General features: G+C 45.0%; 1 protein-coding gene across 4 annotated transcripts in view; it reads right to left on the bottom strand.

Moving 5' to 3' along the window:
• Psen1 (presenilin 1) overlaps positions 1-25,630 on the bottom strand; it is a 45,230-nt gene continuing 19,600 nt past the window's right edge. For all 4 annotated transcript variants that reach the window (XM_059279297.1, XM_059279300.1, XM_059279298.1 and 1 more), the window contains 9 exons: positions 21,323-21,576; positions 19,162-19,303; positions 16,304-16,371; positions 12,943-13,163; positions 8,522-8,620; positions 8,019-8,105; positions 5,147-5,320; positions 2,222-2,340; positions 1-562 (listed from right to left, as the gene is read on the bottom strand). In XM_059279297.1, coding sequence (XP_059135280.1) covers positions 407-562; positions 2,222-2,340; positions 5,147-5,320; positions 8,019-8,105; positions 8,522-8,620; positions 12,943-13,163; positions 16,304-16,371; positions 19,162-19,303; positions 21,323-21,576 — 1,320 coding nt within the window. In that variant the 3' untranslated portion in view covers positions 1-406. The remainder of the gene's footprint in view (positions 563-2,221; positions 2,341-5,146; positions 5,321-8,018; positions 8,106-8,521; positions 8,621-12,942; positions 13,164-16,303; positions 16,372-19,161; positions 19,304-21,322; positions 21,577-25,630) is intronic.

The following is a 25,630-nucleotide window of genomic DNA, read 5'->3' as shown; positions in this document are numbered from 1 at the left end:
TTCAGCTAACACATGTTTTATTTCCAACATGGTGTGCATGACGGAAGTTCTGTTTAGCCTCCCGAGAGTTCCCAGGATTGGTAGAATCTCCGTGCCCAGGGGTCACACCGCTGGCAGAGCACAACTTCTTGGTGCAGCACGTTTTCTGGTCCTTGTCTCTCAAATCTGGTAGTTGCTGCACTGAGGGACGTCTGTCCACCTAATGATGACTGTTGGAAACCATTTTCTGTAGACACCTCCTTCCAAAGTCCAACAGTGCAGGTGGCCAGGGAAATTTGGAAGGAAGCTGCCAAAGTCCAGCTGGAGTCTTGACGTCGTTAGCGAGGACATGGAGAAGTCACCTGTGTCCTCCTCAGGTATTTAATCATCAGAGAGGAAACATCCATGGGTTCTAACTGCAGACGGGCTAGATATAAAACTGATGGAATGCAAGCTGGTCCATGAAGGGTTGCACGAGATAATCTGTGGCGAAGTAGAAAACCAGCCCAAAGGTGATGGAGATGGGAAGAGCTGGCAGCGCCTTCTTGAAGATGGCGAGTAGCAGTAACGTAAGGCACAGGCCCTGTGGGGACGGAGGGTGCACACTCAGGCCTGTCAGCACCCCACACATGCAGTGAATACTCTCTCAGGCTTAACTTTGACCACACAAGTTTCATGAAGTCTAGAGTCATGAAAGAAAAATGTAGCTTCGGGAACTGGACCTGCTAGCACATGCCAGCTACTAAGGAGGCTGAGGCAGGATTACCTGAGCCCAGAAGCTTGAGACCAGCCTGGGCAACACAGTGAACACTGGTTCAAGAGAAAGGGAGGAAAGGGGAGATGGGAGGGGGTGGGAGGGGGCGGGAGGGGAGAACCAGTCTGTGCTGGAGATGGCCATGGCCCTGTGCATGCCGAGTGCGGTCCTCTATGAAAATGCAGTTGCTGCTTTTTTTGTTCACTTATATACACAGGCCAGACTGGCCTCAAACTGTCTATCCTCCTGCCTCAGCCTCCTAAGTGCCAGGCCATAAGTGTGCACAATGCCTGCATTAAATAGAATTTATTTTTTAGACCATCACATGTAACCTGGGGAGGGGGGGGCTCAAATCCCTATACAGCTAAGAATAACCTTGAACTTCTGGTCCTTCTCCTTCTGTCTCCCCAGTGCTGGGATGTGCCACCATGCCTGTTTTATACAGTCAGGGACGGAATGCCGGGCGCGGTATATGCCAGGCAGGCACTCCAGCAATTTCACTATATAGACATCTCAACGCCAAGCAGTAAGATAGAGTTCTCCATTATTAGTTCAGTCGAATTTTGTTTTGAGACAGGATCTCACTATGTAGCCTAGAATTTAACCAGGCAGAGATCCACCCACCTTTGCCTCCAGAACACCAGGATTAGAGGTGTATAGCAACACACCCAGCTTTCTTTTTTGAAAGGCACAGGCACTAAGCACGATGGGGTCATGCACCGGGCTAGCCTCTCTCGCTCCACACCTGCTGCCCAAAGCAACCCTGTTGCAGACCGAGCATCAGTAGAAAAGCACTGAACTCCACGGCTCAGCACACGGGTCAGGAAAGTCCTTCTTGACCCCTGTGCTGCTGGGCTCTCAACGTGGTGTCTAAGACAAGAACAACTTCCTGGAGAATCTTTAAGAACTATTCACAACAAAGCAGCTATTCTATCTTGGGGGACAAAGACGAGCACAGGACTGGTATCAGGAGCTAGTGCAGGAAGAGCGCACAGCAAGTGCACGAGGCCTCAGCTCATTAGACTCAGACGAGGCCTAGCCAGGCTGGAAGCATCCGGTGATTTTAGTGTGTGGCCAGAGTGGACAACTACTCAGGTAGGGTCTAATGATCCATTTTTAAAAAGCTTCTCAAGGGATTGGAATTCTCAGCCTATCTGGAGTCCAAAGAAATTGTCAGGGCCAGGAAGATGGCTCAGCAGGTGAAGGCACTATCCATGTGAGCCTGACGAGCTGTTTAACCCCTGGGAGCTCGGTGAAAAGCTGGAGAGATGGAGGTGGAGACAGGACAGACAGGAGGACAGACAGGAGTGCACAAGTCGGTAGCAGACACTAGAGCGCCCTCGCCTCAGCTGGAAAGAAGGCCCCCAGCTCCCCGAGCACTGCTCTGCCCCACACTCGCCGCAGTACACTCGCACAAACGCTCGGGGAAGACACTTCCGCAGGTGTGCAGGACCTGCGCTCGGCCCCACTTCTGCAGGGCATACTTACGATCAGTATGGCCACAAAGCAGGCGATGGTGGTGTTCCAGTCTCCACTGGCGGTCGCCGAGGCTTTACCAACCAGAACACTGTAGAAAATGAAATCCCCCAGTCCCAGTTTCACGCCCCCTAAAATGAGAAAGAACAAAGATGTCAGGAAGTCTGTCATTCTTTCCTAGGCTTTTCTTTTTCAGACAGGATGTGTTATGTTGCCCATGCTGGCCTTGAACTTGTGAACCTCCTGCCTCTGCCACTCAAGCTCTAGGACTACGAGTATGTGCCACTACACCCAACTGCTGTGATTTCATAATTCAGATGTATGGCCCCAAGCTGGGCATGGTGACATGTACCTGCACTCTGAGCTACGTAGGGACTGAGTGGGATGGTTTAAGACCAGGAGCGAGAGGCCTGCCTCACACGGTGAGACTCTGTCTCAAAAACCAAAGCCAAATGAATCAAAAAACACAGTCCCACACTAACTGAGAAGTCAGTAAACAATATACACAATTCAGGCTTCAGAAAGATTTCTTTCTGTCTGTTTTTTCTATACCAGGAGTTTTAAATTCTTTGTGACTGGAGTCCCAAGAGATGCTGCTGTTCCATCTCAGTAACCACAAAAACTTAATTAACAATAGCATAACTGACTTCTACTTAATGCCGAGCTTACACCCAGAATGTGCATCACTGAATCCTTATAGGACCTCGTATACACCTGACGGAGGTCCAACCCATGAAACCCTCCTGTAAGGACGTGATGCAGTGACCGTGAACGCTCAGAGTGAATGACTGTCATCACAATCCACACTGGACCATGCCCTAAGGCACCACGTGCCACTGCCCCAAACCCAAGACCCTTTTTTCTCTTTTCTTTTTTTGTGAGACACAGTCTCACTCTGTAGTTCTGGCTGTCCTGGAACTCACAGAGATCACCCTGCCTCTGCCTCCTGAGTGCTGGGATTAAAAGTCATCATCTTTTTGGTTTGGTTTTGTTCCCTTATTTTCTATTTGTATGAATTTGTATTTTCTAGACGTTTCATACACATATAAAATGATGTTTTTAGTGATTAGATTACATACTGACCTTTAAAAAGCTGTTTTGAGCTGAGCAGTGGTGGGACACACCTTTAATCTGGAGGCAGAGGCAGGTGGATCTCTGTGAGTTCGAGGCCAGCATAGTCTACAGAGAGAGAGTTCCAGGACAGCCTGGGCTGCACAGAGAAACCCTGTCTTGAAAAACCATCAAAAAGTTGTTTTGGGCTGGAGAGGTGGCTCAGTGGGTAAACTGCCTGCAAAGCAAGCACGAGGACCCGAGTTCGATCCTCAGCGCCCTGCAAGCTGGATGAGGTGCATATCCGTAACCCCGGTGCTGGGGAAATGGAAGGGGAAGGAGACAGAGACAGGTGGATCCAGGAGCGCACTAACCAGCCAGCTTAGCCAGCATGGCCAGCCAGCTCCTGATTCAGTTAGAGACATTGTCTCAAAAAAAATAAGACTGTAGATGACAAGAACCCAGCAGAGAAAAGAAGCTGCATAAAGTACTGAAGCCTGCTTCATCCGCAGGACAAATAGAGACAGCCCATCTCAGCAAAGAGTGCTCAGAGATCAGTGAGATGGAGAGAGAGACATCTCACACTGACCTTCAGCTTCCATCTTCACTCCCACGGGCGCGCACACCTGCACACACACACCTACACACACACACACACACACACACACACACACACACACACACGCATACCTCCCACACAAACACACCTGCACACACAAACACACACACACACACACACACACACACATGCATACCTCCCACCCCCACACATGTACACCTGCACACACACACATGCATACCTCACACATACACACACAGGAAAAGCTTGGGAAGACATATGTATGTGCCTTTTAGAATCAAAATTCTAGAGTAAACAGCCTTTTGTAAGTAACCATGTCTGCTTTAACAAACTATCACAATCAGATATGGATTAAGAATGTGCTGGATACTTGGTTGTTCAAGAATGTGTCAATTAGCTGCCATAAAATAGGGGTCAAGGGAGAATTAAAAATCCATGAAGGAGGCTGGAGAGATGGCTCAGCAGTGAAGAGCAATGGCTGTTCTTCCAGAGGACCTGGGTTCAATTCCAAGCACCCACATGGCAGCTCACAACTGTCTGTAACTCCAAGATCTGACACCTTCACACAGGCATACATGCAGGCAAAATGCTAATGCATATGAAATAAAAACAAAAAACCACAAAGGGCTGGGTGTGGTGACGCATCATTAATCTCAGAAGTCAGAAGGAAAAGGCAGGCACATCTCTATGAGTTCTAGGCCAGACAGAGCTACATAGTGAGACATCCCCCACAAAAACAAACAAACAAGAAAAAACAAAACACCGAAAAAAGTCTTAAAGGCCAGAACTTAACAATTAACAAACTTAGCACCTTAGCTATAAAAATTCACTGACTGTTAATGACACCTCCCGCTAAGCGCTACAGCACTACCTAGCACTGTCTGCTTATGTTCTCAATTCACTGTACTCTTGCTTTCCTGTGTATGTATTCAAAGAGGGGACCTGGGTGTGTGTGCATGTGCACAGTGTGTAGAGGCCAAAGGTATCTTCTTCAGTGGTTCTCCATCTTAGTTTTGGAGACAGGGTCCCACTGGCCCTGGAACGAATTCAGTCCAGTCAGCAAGCCCCAGGGACCCTCCTATCTCTCCCTCCCCAGTGCTGGGATCATGAATGTATAAGGCTGTGCTGACCGTTTTTTTTTCTGTTTCTTAAAATCTGAGAGTTGGAGAGTGAACTCAGGCCCTCCTGCTTGTGTGGCAAACACCTAGATAAGCAATTTCCCCTGAACAATTCAATGTACTCTCGAGAGATGGATAATACAGTCACTTAAAGACACCCATGACTGCAGACAGAGATGACTCACGTACTTTCCTCCGGGTCTTCACTAGTGAGGATACTGCTGGAGAGTTCCTGGACAGCAGCTCTTGACTCGGGCGTGGAGCGATGAGGCCCCAGGTGACTGTCCCTTTGGGCTTCCCATTCCTCACTGAAGCCACCATCATCGTTCCCAGTACTAGTGTCCTGTGTCTCACTTTCTGCTCCTTTAAGAGAGAAGGTGGCTGTTACAGCTCTAACACTTGGAGCCATTTCCTCCATATTCTAGAGGGCAGAGTCTTGGTTAAGACAAGCATAGCAATTCTTCATTCTCTTTTCTCAAAGTTGAACTGTGACTTGGTACTGACTATGAGTGGTGACATTTTCCCCTTTCTTTCCTCTTTTTAAGGAAGGAAGGAAGGAATGGCTTCCACCTTCCCTGCATGCAGTCAGGATCTAATGCCCAGTACTGCAACTGTCATGATCACAAGGAGATGAAAGCGGAGTATGTCAAAGGTGGCGAGCAGGAAATGGTAAAGAACCTGCTCCCTTGTGAACACCAACAGGGAATGTCTTGTTCAGTACACTATCCCCACAGCTTAGGAAAGTACCTAGTGATAAGTTAGCATTTGTTGAAAGAATAAAATCTGTCTCTCTCTCTTTTTTTTTTTTTTTTTTTTTTTTTTTTGGTTTTTTCGAGACAGGGTTTTTCTGTGTAGCTTTGCGCCTTTCCTGGATCTCGCTCTGTAGCCCAGGCTGACCTTGAACTCACAGAGATCCTCCTGGCTCTTGCCTCCCAAGTGCTGGGATTAAAGGCATGCGCCACCACCGCCCGGCTGAAAGAATAAAATCTTAACACACCAAAAAATGCTCATACTTATATAACATACAGTGTGCTGAATGTGTTTATGTCAACTTGTCACAAGCTAGAGTCATCAAAGAGGAAGGAGCCTCAATTGAGAAAATGCCTCCATAAAATTAGGCTGTAGGTAAACCTGTAGGGCATTTTCTTTCTTTCTTTCTTTTTTTTTTTCCCGAGACAAGGTTTCTCTGTGTAGCTTTGCGCCTTTCCTGGATCTCTCTCTGTAGACCAGGCTGGCCTCGAACTCACAAAGATCCACTGCCTCTGCCTCCCGAGTGCTGGGATTAAAGGCGTGCGCCACTACCGCCCGGCTTGGGCATTTTCTTAATTAGTGATCAATGGGAGAGAGCCCAGTCCATTGTAGGTGGTGCCATCCCTGGGCTGGTGGTCCTGGGTTCTCTAAGAAAGCCGACTGAGCAAGCCACAAGGAACAAGTCAGTAAGCAGCACCCCTCCAAGGCCTCTGCATCAGCCCCTGCCTGCAGGTTCCTGTCCTGTTTGAGTTTCTGTCTTGAACAGTGATGTGGGAGTGTAAGCTGGATAAACCCTTTCCACCCCAAGTTTCTCTGGTCATGGTGTTTCTTCACAGCAACAGAAACCCTGACTAAGACACACAGTCACAACTTTTTCCTTTAGCTCAATGTGATACCCAGACTTGGGGCTGCAGAGATGGCTCTTCCAAAGGACTTGGGTTTGGCTCCCAGCACCTACATGGTGGCTCACAACCATCCATAAGTCCACGGAATCTGACGCCCTCTGCTGACCTCCACGGGTACCAACCATGCATGTGCACATACATACATGCAGGCCAAACACTCAAACACATAAAAATTATATATATTTACATATACTATATATATTTTAAAGTTAGGCTTTTAGCAACCATTTTTAAACTTCCTCTCTTGTCTTTGATCTGCTATTGGTCAAATGGTACCTTGCTCTGCTGCCTCACTCTGAGGAAATGAGCTCTGACACTGGGAGCCTCAGATCTGAGTTCCCAGCCTCAAGTCTCCTCTTACAGCTGCCCACAGCAGCTCTTCTGCCTCTGTAACTGAACAGCAGTGCAGCCAAGGCCCACTGTCCTCTATGAACTGTCATTTCTTCTTTCTCTTTCAACTTTCCTAAGGTTAGCCCTGCATCTTTTTAAGAAATTCCCTTTCTGCTTTACTTTTACACCACACCATTCTTCAATTATTTTTATTATTATTATTATTATTATTATTTATTTGTATTGGTGTTTTGCCTGCATGTCTGTCTGTCTGAGGGTGTTAGATTTTGGAGTTACAGACAGTTGTTAAGCTGCCATGTGGGTGCTGGGAATTGAACCCAGGTCCTGTGGAAGTGCAGTCAGTGCTCTTAACCGCTGAGCCATCTCTCCAGCCCTTATTCTTCAATTCTTTCTGACACAGCTTCTAATTGATTATCCTTAGTGTCTTCCGTAGTACTCACAATCCTTGGTCATCACCATCATCCAGTCCACTGAGGTACTTGACCTGCTTAGTTCAAGCGTCACACCTCTCATCAGATAGTTTCAGTCACCCTGGACATGCTGGACAAGAGTCCAGACCCCGCCCCCCTTTGGTGACAAGCTCTCCCTACACAGTCAAGGCTGGCTTGAACTCACAATCCTCTAGCCTCTGCCTCCAGTGCTGAGATTACAGACATTCTGACTACACCCAGTTAAGGTTCTCATTTTTTATCTATTTGGAGGGTGGGAAAGAAGAGAGAGCTTCGTTTTTTAAAAAGCATTTTTTTTTAAAAAATTACACATTAACAGCAGCATCTTAGCCCAGTGCGGACTGGTGACTTAGCAAGTATTTCAGCTCCTTAAATAGTTCTATGTGCATCTACTGGAGATGGCCAATTTTTCTGGGAGATTCTCTGTGACATCTTTCCTTGCCACACATCCCCCTATGTCTAGGGCTTCTCAGATGGTAGGCAGGTGCTCTGGCCTAGAGCTCCAGCAAGAGAGGGTTGAAATTACTGCTTTATAACCTCAACTATTTATCTACAAATGACAATGAGCCTGTAAAGCTAAGACAATTACAAATGAGCGTCACCTACTTTGTGTGCTATACTTGGGGTTTTTGGGTACCCTTCTTTGGGCTTCTGGGTCTCCTTCAGCCATATTCACCAACCACACCATTGTTGCTGTTGAGAAAGACAAAGCTGAAGGTCAGTTCTCCAAGCCCAGGACACTGTGCTAGCAAGCAAAAGGCCATTATTTCTCTACAGTTTGAAAACACTGGTCTTTGTGATGTCACCTCATATGCTAAAATAATCAGAAATAAATGAAGATTTAAAAAAAAAAAAACGATAAAAGAACAGGTTCAAAACAAATATAAAACTGAATGCACTGGGGCTGGAGAGATGGCTCAGTGGTTAAGAGCCATGGATGTACTGGCTTCTCTTGCAGAGGACCTGGGTTCGATTCCCAGCACCCACACAATGGCTCAAAACCACCCATAAATCCAGTTCCAGGGATCCAATGTTCTCTTCTGACTTCTGACCTCCAAGGGCACCTTAAAACTGAATGCACTAACACAGTATTGCTCCAGCATACTTACAGGAATAGATAAGAGCTGGGAAGAGAGTTTCATTTCTTTCCTGAGCTGTTTCAACCAGCATACGAAGTGGACCTTTGGGGCACAAAACAGCCACCAAATCTAGAAAGAGAAAAATAAAAAAGACACCCAATAAAATATATTGACTGAAATGTGTAAATGAGTACATGCTGGGGAAGACTTAATGTATTTTTACAAAAGGATGCTGGGAAAATATGGAAATACTTGCAGTTATGCAACTAAGAAAAAGAGCAACCTAAACAAAATAAAATAGAATCCACAGAAGACTTGTGCAAATTACACTTTGGCCTTCCTGCTGTGTGCTCAGTCTACAGTATGATTACTGGGGTCTAGACACGACTCCTCTTAGTTGGAAGGAAAGAGACAGGAAGAGCAAGACAGAACTACTCTAGAGTAGTTCTCAATCTGTGACGAGCAGAATGGGAGGGAGTGCTTTTCAAATAATTCCATCTATAAATTACAAATGGACACTTGACTCGACCTGCGAGAGCAGAGTGGAGACAGTATGGAGCAGTGCGGATGGGGTGCCGTGGTGGCACACGTGCACAGCCCGTGCACAGCCCGGGAAGCCTGCACCCAGTCCCAGCTCCACAAAGCAAGTACGCATAATGAAGAAGCTTGCAATAAGAGGGCAACACATTTAAATAAAATGATAGCTTCTTCGCATGACAAAGTTTCCATTTTTTCAGTTTCCAGTCAAATAGAGTACTAAGTTCACAAATATTTAGGTATCAGAACATATGTGGTGCTAAAAATTGACCTATTTCACAAAAATAGCAGCTCAGAGAGGAAGCAATACACCTAAATTATATCTGATTCTGACACTACTTTCTTCCATGAACTACCAGTTTTCTTATTTTCTGTGTCATTTAAAGACATCAAGCAGGGAGAGCTGAGACTGTAAGGAGCCTTGACAGCTGACGTCACTGTCATCGGCTGGCCTTCCGTGCTCATGTCTCTGTACAATAGTAGGAACAGCACAGCAGCAACTCTCCCCCACTTTTCCACTTAGATCTGTTCAAGTGAGAAAAGGGAAATGTCCTGTACTTGCAACTAATGGGATCTTCAGCTGGCTTAAAGCTGCCACATCCTGCCACTATTTTGGTTTTATGACATGTTTCCCCTTATAGAATTTTGAAATGAATAGATTCAGTTATTTTTAGGGCAATTGAAATGAATGACAATTAATGTACTTAGAAGTTTGCAGAGCACTTCTGACAAAAGATCTTGATGAGAGTCACTCTATATAAACACTGGGTACACAGCTTTTCCACATTCAGAAGACCCAAGCTCTGAGGAGCTCTCACCTGTGCTATGAGCAGAGGGTTGAGGGTCAGAGAGAATAATACAGGCTTAGAATTCAGTCTAGGTCAAGCCACATGAGATCAGGCAAGTATTTTACCTCTGTAACCTTCAAGCTGCATAGCAATTAAAAAAACAACAAACCTGTGGTGACTACATTGCTGACCTCTCAGGATGGTAGTTTAAATTACATTGTTTACCATACTACTTGCATGAGTGGACAGCTTGCGCAGGACTGGTTCTCTCCCATCACCACGCGGCTTCTGGAGACTGAACTCAGGGTGTCAGGCTTGGTGGTAAGTGCCTTCACAGGCTGAGCCGTCTCACTAGCTCAAAACTGGCCTTCCTGACCTCAGCTATGCAGGGACAGGCGGCAGATTCACCAACATTAGTAAGATGAGGTTACCATGGGAGTGAGGCAGGGAGTATGTGACTTTCAAGTCTGACTAGTTGCTCGAGTAACCAACAGGACCAGCTGCATTCTATTCCCACAGGCTACTCTCCATCAATTAAAGCGGATGACAGTTTCCAGTTACAGGTCACCACATACTTGCATGCTCTTTAGAATGGTGACCACTGAGTAATCTCTGAGAAGGGATCTCTTTTTGGCTTTCATGTGGGGCAAGAGCTGCAGGATAAAGCCAGTCCCCGTTACTCGTTACTAGAGTATTATTGTGACTTTTTCAGGATCCATGTCACAGCAGTAGTTAAAGAATTGGAATCTTTAGTTGTCCAAAAGCATGCTTACAATTTTTTAAATTTCAATTATGCGTATGTATGTGTATCTATATGGTTGCATATATGTGGGTGTTGTGAACTGAGCTCCGGGTCTCTGCAGGAGTAGTATGCACCCTTAACTACTGAGCCATCTCTCCAGTCCCAAAGGCTTGTTTTTATTATTGAAATGATAGGGGTTTTTGTTTGTTTTGGTTTCTCTGTGTAGCCCTGGCTGTCCTGAACTCCCTCTGGAGACCAGGGTGGCCTCAAGTTCAGAGATCTGCCTGCCTCTGCCTTCTGCGCCACCACATCTGGCTGCAAAATGATAGGTTTTTATTGAGAACTTTTATACCAGTTATTGTTGGGGGCACAGAGGTCCTTGTACTCACAGAGAAGCACTAAGAACCAGGAATGTTAATCATACAAGGGTGTCTACTCAATGGAGGAGATAAAAAAATCAAATGCCTAAGATTCCATCCAGAAAGCTGAGAGTGGATTTGTTAATGACCTAGTGACCTTTATCTGTGGCGGCAGACCACACCCTAATTCCCCAGAATGATTATTCCAGACTCTTCCCTCCTTAGACCATCACACACTATTAGCAAAGATGTCCCGAGTACTTTACGGCCTGCTGACCTCTATGCTATCAGTCAGAGAGCACACTAGATTCCAGGCCTTTTAGCTACAGAACCCACTCTTAGGGTCACACGGACTGTGGAAAAGTCTCTATGTAATCACACCTTAAGCTTCACTGGACACCTGGAATTAGACTGATTGTTGCCTGGAAACCTTTACCCAAAATGTACTGTTTTCTAAATAAACTGGCATTAGACTCCCCGAAGTCTGACCCAGGTTGATGAAGTCAATCTGCACTGGGTTTTCATTCTCATCTCTTTGTGGTTCACTTCCGTAAATGACACCTGCAGGGACCCCTCCAGTTACGGTTCTATCCACAGGTCTTTCTGTGGACTTAACTTCAAATAAATAAACAAACAGGTATTGAGCTTATTTTACCTCATTCTCCGATTTTGTTTTGTTTGTTTTTGAAAAAGGGTTTAAAGTGGCCCAGGTTGGTTTTAAACTTACTATATTGGCTATGGATAACCTTGAAACTGCTGGTCCTCCTACCTCTGCCCCCCAAGTGCTGAGATCACAGGTGTGTGGACAATAGTTATCAGGAAAAAATTAATCTTGAAAGGGGTGATGCCACTCAAGTTGCTGTATGATTTTGATCTTACAAATGAATTGAGGAGGGGCTGGAGAGATAGTTCAGTGGTTAAGAGCACTGACCACTCTTCCAGAGGACCTGGGTTTAATTCCCAATACCCACATGGCAGCTCACAACTGTCTGTAACTTCAGTTCTAGGAGACCCAACACCTTCACTCAGACATACATGAGGCAAAATACCAATGCATATAAAATAAAAATAAATTATTTTAAAAAATGAATTGGGGAAGGGCTGCAAGGTGGCTGCTCAGAGGTTAAGAGCACTGGCTGCTCTTCTAGAGGACCTGGGTTCAAGTCTCAGGACCCACACAGCAGCTCACAACTGGATGTAAATCCAGTTCCAGAGGATACGACACCCTCTTCTGGCCTCTGTGGGCACAAGACATGCATGTAGTACATAGACATACTTAAAGGCAAAACACTCATACACATGAAATAAAAATCTGAAAGAACAAAAATGAATTGAGGGCAGTGAGATGGCTCAGTGAAGGTATCTTTATGCCACCAAGCCTGACAATCTGAGTTCATTCAGTCCCCAGCACCTCCATGAAGGAAGGGACCACTGACTCTGACCTCTACACTCATGCCATGACACACGCCCTTGCCCCCAAAAATATTATACAAATTTTTAAATAAACTGAACATTCTACATGTGTCAGGTACTCTGCTAGCACGTCTCAGTATATATTCAATTCACTGAACCCTGCACACTCGTTCTCACTTACAGGAAATCAAAACTCAATAAAACTATTGACAAAAGATGTTATTTTTCTGTTTTGTTAACTGTGGTCTGGGGACTAAAGCCAGGGCCTCACATATGCTAAGAGAAAGAGTTTTGAATCTTTGAATCTAAGTCTTCTGACCAGCAAACTATGGCTCCTCCCATCAATCCAGCGTTGAGTTAAAACTGGAAGTTGTAATAAACATTTTACAAGTCCTCACTCGCAGGGCTGGAGATGGGCTCACGGCACAGTACTGGCCTAGCACCAACTAGTTCCAAGTACAGTCCTCAGCACTGTAAAAGGGAAAGCACTAAAGTAAAGAGCTATGGGAAATAACCAGCAAGAGTTTCCTTAAATCAAGAGAACTAGAAGAGGAAGGAAAACACACCAGTGAGTATTTCTGTGATGAACAAAGTGTCAGTCTTGAGTTTTACCATATACTGAAATCACAGCCAAGATGAGCCATGCGGTCCACTCAGGGAGGTACTTGATAAATACCAGGGCCATCAGGGCACTGATCATAATAAGATACGCCTGCTGCAGTCGAAGTGGGCCTTTCCAGTGAATGGCAATCATCCCCACCACACCAAAATTCCAGATCAGGAGTGCAACTGTAATGTAGTCCACAGCAACATTGTAGGTCTTAAATACTTCCCTGAAAAAGATTAAACAAGGATCTGAAGTGACTTCTGTGCAATAATTCTCATGTGCATGTTGTTTAGAACTAAGATTTGGAAACATTAACTATTCAAACCCCGTGTTTCTGTTTTTACTATGCCTATGCTGTGCAGTTATTTATGTAACATCTTTTTTTAAAAAAATCACATTTTCCTCAAGCAGAACTTATTTTAACAGGTACTACATTGTCCACATTAACGAGTGAATTTTTACAGGTTATACCTGTACCTGTAAAAATAAAAACAAAAACTAAAAAGAAGTAAATCATATCACCTACAATACCATACTATACTGTATGAAATCCTAGTTTAAAGTAACTAAAACTAGAAAAAAAATGGACCAATAAGCTTTATAGCAGAAACATAAATATTTTCATAATGAAACTTAAGGAATCCATTACAAAACCTAACTTTTATACATATACACATGCATAGAATAGTGTGACACATTGTTGCTACAGAAACAAAGAAACAAACTCCAATCCCACTGATGAGAATCTTGTCTAAGAATACAGCTAGAAGCCGGGCAGTGTGGTGCATGCAAACAATAAAACAGAACAAGCAGACAAAGAAAGAATAGAGCTGGAGATTTATCTACTAATCTCTAGAAGGATGACTGGACTCTCATTCATTCATTCATTTATTTATTTTGGTTTTTTGAGACAAGGTTTCTTTGTGTAGCCCTAGTTGTCCTGGAACTCACTTTGTAGACCAGGCTGGCCTAGAACTCAGTCTGCCTCTGCCTCCCAAGTGCTAAGGTAAAAGACATGTGCCATCACGCCCAGATTACCTTTATTCTTATAAAATGCCTTTTATTTAGTGTCTCTGTGAGCTCGAGGAAGCTCACCCACTCTGGACTGACAGCTAGGGAGCCTGCACGGGACCGACCTAGGCCTTCTGCACGTGTGTGACAGTTGTATAACTTGGTCTGTTTGAACTGACTTTTGAGAACCATTCCCCATGCTGGGTTGCCTCACCCAACTTGATGCAGGGGGAGGAGCTTGGTACTGCCTCACCTTGATGTGTCATGCTATGTTGATTCCCATGGGAGGCCTGCCCCTTTCTGAATGGAGACAGGAGGAGTGAATGGGCAACAGGGGAAGTAGAAGGGAGGTAGGGGGAGGGAATGGGAGGAGAGGGAGGAGAAACTGTTGTCAGTATGTAAAATTAATAAAAATTAATAAAAAAAATATAATAGTGTCTGTGTGGTGCCGGGATGAAATGTAAGGCCTCATGCATACTAAGCACGTACTCCACCACTGATTTAGACCCCGAGCCCACTCTAATAAAAAGAATGCTTAGCACTACGTGTGTGGTGTGGGTGGGTGAGCTTGCCCACAAGGGCATATGTAGAGGCCAGGAGCTGACCTTATTTTTGAGACAACATCTCTCATTGAATTTGGTGCTTGTTGTTTTGGCTAGCCTGACTGGCCAGTAAGTCCATGGGATCTGTCTCTTTCTGTCTCCCACTGCTGGGGTTATAGGAGCTTGCCACTCTACCTGGCTTCTATATGGGGTCTGGGTATCCAAACCCAGGCCCTCATGCTTGACCAGCACACACTGCCACATGAGCCAACTCCCCAGACCCTGCTTAACATTTTTAGATGAAGAAAACTACCATTTTAACTTCTGGAGAACAAAATCTATTAGCTAAAGAGACTATAACCACGGGAGATGTCCTAAGTAGCTATAGAGAAAAAATATATTTAAGGACAAACTGTGGGCCAAGAGGACTATCCAGGAAGATGATTTTTCTATTTTGAAATTCTAAAACAAAGTAAAATGTCAAAATTTCTGAATGAGGTTGAAATGTATATTATATTAAACATTTCAAGTATATTAAAATCAAACTAACCTCAACTCTTAGGGAGGTATGCTTAAATTAATATAAAGATGTGTAACAAGTCTCTATCCCTTCTGCCCTACAGTTCTGCTCTCCAGAGAAAACACTGCAGTAGTATATATTTTATGTTATCCTTCCCCGGTCTGTCTAATGTATACTTTTTTATTTTCACACAGGGTTGAAGATGGGCCCCAGAACTTCTGATCCTCCTGCTGTACACCAGGGTCATGTGGTGGTGGAGATGGAACCCACGGCTTTATGCATACTGAGCAAACATTCTAACAACTGAGCTACTTCTCCAGCCCCAAATACATGCATTCTGTATTAGATATAAATGACAGTCTATTACACACAGTTCTATGACAAGGGTTTTTCTCTAAATAAATTATTTAAAATTTATGTGTATGAGTGTTTTGTCTGCATGTATGTATCCTGGTATGTGGACCTGGTGCCTGAGGAAGTTGCAAGAAGATGGTGGGTCCTGGGAACGGTGTTACAGATGGCTGTGAGCCACCATGGGGATGCTGGGAACCAAACCTGGGTCCTCTGCAGAAGAGCCAGGGCTACTGACTGCTGAGACAGCTCTCCAGCCCCAGCTGTGAGTCTCCTTACTGCAAACAGAGCAGGACAATCCCCACTGAAGCGCTGCTGAGATAACTCGGCAGATATGGACCTAATCGGTGGAAGCAGAGGACTGACCCCCCAAGTTGTCCTCGGACTACCACATACACTGGGGCACGAGGTTCCCACCTCACTATTTGGCCAGCACGATGGCTTAGTGAGTAAAGGCAAGCCTGACTACCTTAAGTTTGATCCACAGAACCTGGCTGGGGTGGAAGGAGAAAATGAACTCCTAAAAGCTGTCCTTTGGCCTTTATATGGGTGCTTGCACTCATATACATACAAATAGTAAGTTTTTTTTTTTTAAAGATATCCCTATCAATCAGCTCATTTAAAAAAATGACTTATTTATTTTTATTTTATGTGCATTTGTCTCTGTGAAGGTGTCAGAAGGCTTGGAACTGGAGTTACTTTCAGTGGTGAGCTATGTGGGTGCTGGGAATTGAACCCGGGGTCCTCTGGAAGAGCAGCCAGTGCTCTTAACATCTGAGCCACCTTTCCAGCACCCCAACTCATTTTTTATATTCCAGTTAAGACATAGTATGTGGAAAAAATGGTTAACTGAAGAGTAACTCATTAACAAGGTGCACAGCTCTAAGGGTATTGAAGGATGTCAGAGTGAATGAAAAGAGACCAAAACACTGTATTACTTACCCTAAGTAAATGAATGAAAAAAAGAACAGCAACAGCAGAGATGAAACAATAAGCCAGGCATGGATGACCTAGAAAACAGACAATTCAAATATAACCAATAGATTCCCATTTATTAGCCGTCACTATCCCTCTTAACCTCTCTGTTCAGGTATTTCTGAAAGAGGATAATGGGAGGGAGTATTAAAACTTTTATAAAATAGGCCAACAATAAAAAAACCACAGGACAGCCAGAGCTATAGCGTGAGAACTTATCTCAAAAAACAAACAATAATAAAAGAAACCAAGAGATGGGAGTCTCTTTGTTTTTGTGGTATGTGAAATCAAGCTAAGGGAGTGAACAGAAAGGGCTGGCCTGGAGGAGCCTGCAAAAGTAAGTGACTGGTAGGAAAGAAGGCAACAGATGAACATGATCACTACATTAAAAGCTGGCAAATAAGAACTGCTGAGGGCAAGGGGGTGGGAGAAAGGTAATCAGTTCAATGTATATGCTCTCAGGATCCAAGCAGAATTACGTGTTAGGGAAAACAACCAACAAACCATGAGTCCAGTAAGCAATGACTTCTAGGCTGAAATACTGAACTGAAAGTTGTGTTTGGGATAGCAAGACAGCTTGGCTGGTGAAGGCACTTGCTGCCAAGCACGACAGTAGAGTTGGATCCTCTTGTATGGAATTATTTCCCTCTGATCTTAAACGTTCCCTTAAGAGGCGGGTGATTGACGGGCGGCGGTGGCGCACACCTTTAATCCCAGCACTGGGGATGCAGAGCCAGGAGGATCTCTGTGAGTTCGAGGCCAGCCTGGTCTATAGAGTGAGATCTAGGACAGCCACCAAACTACACAGAGAAACCCTGTCTTCTGTTCGAAAAACCAAAAAAAAAACAAAACAAGAGGTGGGTGATCATGAACCACAGAAAATAAGTCAAAGGCCTCATATCTGAGAGAACACAACTTGCAGATTCGTGGGGGCTACCCTCCAACAATATAAAAAGGAGTGAACAATTGCTTGGGGGTGAAGATTCTGACCAGCCCAAGTACAGAAAGAAAGATATTTGGACAGTGGCCCACAAGTTGTGCAGGGAGCACCAGGGTTGCAGCTCTGAGAATCGTCACCTATGCTGGGGTTGGCCTTCTCAGCGACACATCTGCTTTGGAATCATCACTGTCCCTTGTAAGTAACCTCTCAGTATACTACTGTTAGTGACCCCAGTAAAAAACTCACTGGTTCACTAAATAGATATTGGCTTGTTATTTTGGTATGTCATGGGTTCCCTCTCTGCGGTGAGCAGATGTGTGTTGTAGGAAAAGTCTGTCACACAACAGGAAGGAGAGAACTTACTCCTGCAAACTGACCTCTGACTTTTCCACATATGAGCCATGGCACATACATGCCTCCATACATACATACATACCTGCACATACACATACATACAGACATACACTAAGTAAACATAATTTTAAAGTTGTATCTGAGGGTACAAAATCTTATGCCTGAGATTAAATGATTTTCTTTTTTAAAGATTTATCTTCACTTTATGTGTAAGCATGTTCTCCCTGCATGTGTATGTATATGCAGTAAGTGCATTTGTGCCTGGTGCCCCAGGAGCCAGAAGAGGTTGTTGGATCCCCTGGAACTGGAGTTAAGGACGACTATGAGCCGCAATGCAGGTGCAGGGAACTAAACTTACGTCCTCTGAGAGAGCAGCCAGTGTTTTTACTGATGAACCATTCCTCCAGTCCTACTAGGATTTTCTAAGAAACCAGGGAAAGGAGAAATTCCAGTGCCTGGGACTGGGGTTGATGAGCTTTAGGGGACTGCGAAGGAACGTAACCAAAGTCAGAAAGAACAGTAAGAGAACAGAAGTCAATGGCAAGAAGGTCCAGAAAGCTAAGTTCTACAGGGGCAGCAGATATAACCAGGAAGTACTGTCGAGCATGGGCAGTTTCCACGAGGCACAGAAAGAGAAGGCACAGTTGTCAGGAATCGAGGACTAGATTGGAGAGGATTTTTACATGATGGCAGTCACTCAGAGAGAGAGAAAAAAGGAGGGAGGGAGGAGAGGCTGGAGGTTGGCCTGCATCACTGCTGTGCCTTCTCCCTGTGCCCAGTGGCCAAGGCAAGAGACCAATCACATAAATGATGCTGACAGTTCTCAGGTGCGCTGGCCAGTCACTGCTGAGCTCAGCAACAGCATTTGAAGGCGGCTTTATGGGACACTTAAATCGTATAGGAAGGACATATACAAAAGCCTTAGGGCACATCCCTTTGGAATGCCACAGACACAATATAAACTGAAATACTGAAACCACATGAGCGTTTTGTTTTGTTCTTTTTTTTTTGAGACAGGGTTTCTCTGTGTAGCCCTAGCTGTCTTGGAACTCACTCTGTAGATCAGGCTGACCTCAAACTCACAGAGACCTGCCTGCCTCTGTCTCTGTCTCCTGAGCTGGGATTACAGGCATGTGCCACCACCACTGTGCTACATGATCTTACATGAAAACATTTGTTTCTCAGTTATGTCTTCTGGTACTTTAAACATGCTCCAGAATGAAAGGAAGTAACAGCCAAAACTTAGATCCAAATATAAGGCACTTTTTTCTTTACTAGACCAACTCAAGTACATAACAAGACAAGAGGGCTGTGGGGCAGCTCGTGAGGCAAGTGTTCACAACTCTGCGAACTGGATATCTAGAACCCCCCCCCCCCCAAAATGGAGAAAACAAGTTATCCTCTCAACTGTGCATGATAACTTGCATACATAAGTTCTCTTCTCCTCGCATACATAATAACGACAAGTCTGGAAAAAGAGGACAGTGGACAAGCAGGTCAAGGCGGAACCCAAGCGGCCTCCCGTGCTCACCTTGTAGCACCTGTATTTATAGAGGACCACCAGGAGGATGGTCATAACAACGATGACGCTGATCATGATGGCCGCGTTCAGAATCGAGTGCAGGGCTCTTTGGCCTACGGTTTCAGTGTCTTCCGTGAATGGGGTGTAGATTCTAGAGGGAGGGAGGGAGGGAGGGAGGGAGGGAGGGAGGGAAGAGAGAAAACAACAGTACAAGAAACATCAACAGTGTTAATGGATATCTCAAACCACATGCTCCCTTGAAAAGGGTACTTAATTGTGAGGTCTTTGATTTACTGAGTGCCTTAGAATGTACCTTCTGCAGTTAGTCAACTAAGAATTTTTTTGTTTGATTAGTTTTTTGAGACAGAATCTAGTGAGTAACCCCAAGCTAGCCTGGAACTCACTATGCAGCCCAGGCTGTACTTGAACATGTGACCTTCCTGCCTTTGCTCTCCAAGTGTGGGGATTATAGGGCTGTACTACCCTGGCTCTAACTAATAATTTTTAAAAACACACACATATATACTATTATTTTAAATTGTATGTGCATGTGTGTGCCCACGCACATGTGTACAGATGTCCATGAAGGGCAGAGGCATCCAATCCCCTGGAGCTGCCTGACGGGGGTGTTATGAATCACACTCAGGACTTCACAAGAGCAGTATAGTCTCTTAACCGCTGTGCCGTCTCTCCATACCTCTAGCTAAGAATGTTTAACCTAAGAAAAACGGCTGCTCTAAAATGACTGCTTCAAAGTAAAAGGAGTAGCCAGACTCTGGAGAGACGAACTCACACAGGAGGCAGGCACTTGCTCCATCTAGTGGATGATTTGTACTGAAATAGTCATCTCACCCAGTGTTTTCTCCAGAGCTCATTAGGATCTGTTAAACAACTGGATTTGCACATAAACTCCCCAGGCTGCACAACATCATCAGAGGGAGGTGACAGGGTTGTCTTTTATCTGTAGAGTGATTACAGCTGGAGCTATCCTCTCCTTGTTTTTCATTTACATAAAAATACCTTTATTCCTGGTGCCAAGGCTCTTGGCCCAGTGGCTTTCCTTCTGCCCCTTATAGCAGGTGTGGTCATGAGACTAAATAATGGCCAAGGAACTTTGAATACGTGTTATAAGGAAGTTCTTCAAAGGAGTGCCCTCTGCTAAGTGATGACTACGTCCTTCTCAACTCCCTCCCGGTGTCCCAATGAAGGCTGAGGCTCTAAGTCTGGACCCCCTAGGAACCTAGAGGACAGAAGTGGAAGGAAGGAGGCAAGGTGCTTCATGAATAAAAGACCAGTAGACCAATCTGGACTCCTCCCTGAACTACTCTGTGGGAGAAAGAAAGAAAAGTCTATCGTTTGAGTTTCTATAACAGGGTCATAAAGCTGGGTATGGTGGCACACACTTGGAATCCTAGCACTCAGGAGGCTGAAGTAGGAGGATCGAAAATTTGTGGCTAGCCAAGACTACACAGTAAATTCCAGACCAGTCTGAAATATAGTGAAAACAACTAGGAAGGATCTAGTTCTAGAAGAAGACGAAGGTAGTTAGAGTTAAAGATTGAATAGGCAAGCCAAGAGGAGAAGGACAGTAAGAATTTTGTTGTTTTCAGACAGGCTGGCCTGGAATTTGCATAAAGCAGAAGATGGCCTTGAGTTCCTGACTGTTCCTTCTCCACCCACAAGTGCTAAGATTACAGGCATATGCCACCATGCTTGTGTCTCAAACACCACATGCTGATCTCCCACATCCAGGCTTCCTTAATCTCTAAACTCCCATGAGCCATTTCCCAAGTGCTAGGATTTCAGGCTCATGCCACCATGACTGGGTGAAAAGTACGCACTCAATTCAAAATAGAACAACAACAAAAAGGCTCCTGTATTCCAGGAGGAAGAACGATGGCCCCAGTGGTCCTGAGACAGGAAAGAGTACTGCCACCCTGTTCAGTCCACATCAGTTCAACCCTACCCATGACCGCATCCTGGGAATAATTCCACAGCCTTCTTTTCGTCACTTCAGCATCAAGTACCCAATTACCATCATCTCCACTAGCCCAGCCATCAGAGAAGATGGATCTACTGTGCTCTATGAACACAGGGGTCTCAAGAGGATAACAACATGCTACGATGTGGAAAAGCCACACTGGCCTTGAGAATGAAACACTATACATACAGCTGTCCATCTTTCCGGGTATAGAAGCTGACTGATTTGATGGTGGCCACGACTACCACCATACAGAGAGTCACAGGGACAAAGAGCATGATGACATGCTTGGCTCCATATTTCAATGTCAGCTCTTCATCTTCTTCCTCATCTTGTTCCACCACCTGCCGTGAGTTACTCTGGGGTCGACCATTAGATACCGGCTGCTCAGGGTTGTCAAGTCTCCGCCTGTCATGGTACTGGTGCCGTTCTTGACTGTCACTCTAAAAAGCACAGGAAAACCATTCAGTGAATCACCCTCAGCACAGCCAAGGCAGTCTGTATAGTAATGGGTCCGTCAGTACTCAGGTTAGCTTACAGACAGTGTACTGTTCTTTCTAGGGCTTCTCTTTATAACCTTGGTTGTTCTGGAACTGCTTCTATAGACCAGGTTAGCCTCGAACTCCCGTCTACCTCTGCCTCCCAAGCACCAGGATCCATTATTAACAAGATTTTAAATTATACATAGTAATGTTCAAGATATCTCTCTGTATCCTTTCTCATACTGCCACATAAGACTAAAATCATTTAAAAATATTTAGTTGAAATAAATTCTTCCAGTCAGGCCTAATGCTTAAATCTGGCACTTGAGAGTTCATGCCGGCCTATTCTATGCAGTGAGTTCCAGGCCAGCCAGCACTACATAGAGGAACTCTGACTCAAAAACAAATAATCAAGCAATCTCATGAACAGCCAATGGTCTTACACAATTCTGATGATCCATGTCCTCACCTTCCCAACCCTCACTGAGCCTAATCCAGCAGAGAAAACACGGCCACTAGATGAATGGACAATGAGTTTGCAATCTTCTAAGATTCCACTGTCCTTAGTTAAACCCAGGCAGGGGTCATCTTGTTATGTTTATTTCTAGTCTATGCTTAGGGTTAACAGGCCCTCTTTCTTTTGTCTGTGATGCAGGAGACTGAACCCAGGGCCTCATATCTCACACATGCTCAGCAGGTGCTCTGCCATCACCACGCCACAGTCTCAACTCCTGGCTTTGCTGTGATTCTGTGTGTTCATGTGTGCACATGCATGCGCGTGTGTGTCTGTCAGTGTGTCTGTGTATGTACAGGCACAAACTTGGGTCACCAGGCCTGGAGGCATGTGCCCTTATTCAATGATCCATCTCATTGACCCCTGGCTTTATTTTCTTATTTTTCAAGTTTTACTTTTATTTTGGTATTTACTGTTCATTTTTAGCAAATGAACTTAAATTTTGTCAATGGTAAAATGACTGAAAAGAGCATTAACAGATGGGCCAGATGGCTCAGTGGGCAAAGGCACTTGTTGGCAAACCCAACAATCTAAATTCAATTCCCTGAGACTACATGATGGATGGAAGGGAAGAGCCAACCCCACTGTTAATATAGTCACTGTTGGTAAGTGAAGACTGATTACACCAACTTCTCTCAGGATGATGATTTGAAAACAAGCTACCCTCAAATCTCAGTTCCAACTACAGAGTGTGCACTACTGTGAAGCATTACGACCATTCATTGAGAACACATTCCATGGGCAAGATGACTCAGCAAGTAAAGGGACCCGCCACCCAATGAAGCAAGCCTGACAAGCTGACTTTCACCCCTGGAACTCATGGAAAGGTGGAGGAAGAATCAGCTCTACAACACTGTCCTCCACACGCATGCCACGCCACGCACGTTCACACACAGTGCAGAGTAATAATAATACGTCCCACGTTGAGTAACAACATCCAACTATTCCTGTGAAACAAGAACTATGACCTGTGCAAACCTTTAATTTCCAGTCACTCTGTTTATTACCATCACTTCAGAGCCGAGGAACAGACAGCTAGTGAGTGTCAGAGGGTCTCAACCCAGGTAAGTCAGCGTGCCACCAGAAAAAAGTTCCCCATTGCCGGGCGGTGGTGGCGCACGCCTTTAATCTTAGGGGAGGGGGGCGGGGGGGGGGGGGGCCGGGCGGGCAGAGCCAGGCTGATCTCCCTGAGTTCAAGGCCAGCCTGGGCTACAGAGTGAGTTCCAGGAAAGGCTCCAAAGCTACACAGAGGAACCCTGTCTCAAAAAACCAAAAAAAACCCCAAACAAACAAAAAAATCAAAACAAAACAAAAAAGTTCTCCTAATCTACCATTTGAGAGCCAACAAGGGAGTTTGGAAGACTTTGTAGGCTCAGGTTCTCTTTTACTTCACTTGAGCATACCCATCTACAGTGGTGTGAATGAAAATGTCCCCCACAGGCTCAGATGTTTGAATACTTGGTCCCCAACTGATGGTGCTGTTTGGGAGATTTAGGAGGTGTGGCCTTACTGGAAATGGGGGCAGGGGCAGGGTTTGAGTTTTTAAAAGCCTCTCCATTCCCACTGAACGCTCTCTCTGCTTCCATCTCCAACCACCAAGTCTGTCCACTGCCATACTTCCCTGCCATGATGCTGACAGACTCTAAACCTCGGGAAGCATAAACCCAAATAAACCCTTTCTTCTATAATTTGCCGTGGTCATGGTGTTTTATCACAGGAACAGAAAAGTAGCTAAGACACCATTCCATAAGTCATCAGGAGACTCCAACTATATCCCAGGTACTCTCCTGTGGCAACACTGAAATCAGTAAGCGCTGGACTCTGAGCTGGGTGTGGTGGGGCACACCTACAATTCTAATTACTCAGGAAGCTGAGGCAGGAGAAATGCAAGTCTGAAGGCAATGTGGCAAGCCTCAGTCTCAAAATAAAATTTTAAAAAGGTAATGCAGCTCAGTGATAAAGCATTCACCTATCACGAGCAAGGCCTTGGGCTCAAACCCAGTACCACAAAGAGAGTCCTGGTTCTACACCCTCTGCTCTTTAAAAAGCTCCTGCGGACTGTAGGGACAGGTCTTAAGAAAACTTTATTTGCCCTATCAGACTTGAGACTTTATCCTGTGAGCAATACAAAGTCATAAAGACTAAAGCACATGCAGAATAATAAACTTAGAAAATACAAACAGATAAAACTAGGCTTCCATTTTCCCAGAGAAGGAAGTCATCAAGCCATCAGCTAAAACTATGATGTCTGTGTTTCTATCCAACCTGATGGGTTAATGTCCACCATGAACTAGAATAGCTGTGACTGTCTTGGCACCACAGCCCTAGCTAAGCATCAGTTTGCACCAACAGTTTAATTAGGCTAAAGCTGGCATGACAGATCGAGAACTCACTCCTGCACTGGATATTGATTGATGAAGAGCAGGACCCAAGCCTGCCCTGTTTCAAGCTGAAAATGGTCTAGGAGAGTGTGGTTTAACTTAGTAGTGAATAATTGTTCTTTTTTTCTCTCTCTCAGCAGTGAATAATTGTTTCTCTTCTCTCTCTCTCTCTCTCTCTCTCTCTCTCTCTCTCTCTCTCTCTCTCTCACACACACACACACACACACACACACACATACACACACACACACTTTCTTTGTATTTTCAACTTTTAGAAAGGTGCAATGTATTTTAAAGGTTAAATGGTTTTAAAGTAAGAAAATGTGAAAAAGTGTACAACCAGTTTCTCATTTTCTTTTTTAAGATTAAGGTCTTCCACCAGTCAGTGGTGACACATATCTTTAATTCCAGCACTCAGGAGGAAGAGACAGGCAGATCTCTGCGCCCAATGTGGTGCCCGAATTTCCACATAGGCCTGAGGAAGCTGGAAACAACAACAACAACAGAATGGATGGGGCTCCTTTGAGAGGCGCTGCTGTGAAGCAGAGCACCGGAGCAGCCGGCACGCTAAGGAAGAACAGCACACTAAGTAAAAATACTTGCCACAGTGAGGACACCAACTTTCTAGAGTTGGGGAAGTTGAATGCAGCTCCCAGTTAAACAGAGCTCCCAGTTAAACATTCAACCAGGCCCACAGGCTTAATTAAGGCTGAGGAGCGGGCACAGCCAACCACAGGGCAGAGGCCCTAGCTGCTGCTTAGCCGTTTGGCTCATGAGGTCAGAGAACGGTTCAGGTGCACAGTAAAACAGGTTACAGTGTGCATAGGTCTTGCAGGCCACAAGAATATATTATAGAGATTTAGCTGTGCATTAAAGCTATACCTTGACCGGTCAAGGGTCCTGTCAAGAGGCAAGCCATTTATTATGAATATTTGGTGCTATCCAGCCTTTAATATTCCAGCTGTCTTCTATTATGAAATTCCTGCGTGCTCAAATATTTTCAGACCTGCTGAACTTCTAGGTAACTAACTTTCCTGCTGGAGCCAGTACCTGGGTAAGGTCACGTAGGCAAAGACAAGCTGGGGGGAGACACATTGCTTTGTTTCTTGTGCAAATGAAA

Source organism: Peromyscus eremicus, chromosome 14 (genome assembly GCF_949786415.1).
Source record: "Peromyscus eremicus chromosome 14, PerEre_H2_v1, whole genome shotgun sequence".
NCBI lineage: Eukaryota > Metazoa > Chordata > Mammalia > Rodentia > Cricetidae > Peromyscus > Peromyscus eremicus.
This window is presented reverse-complemented; position numbering and strand designations above follow the sequence as displayed.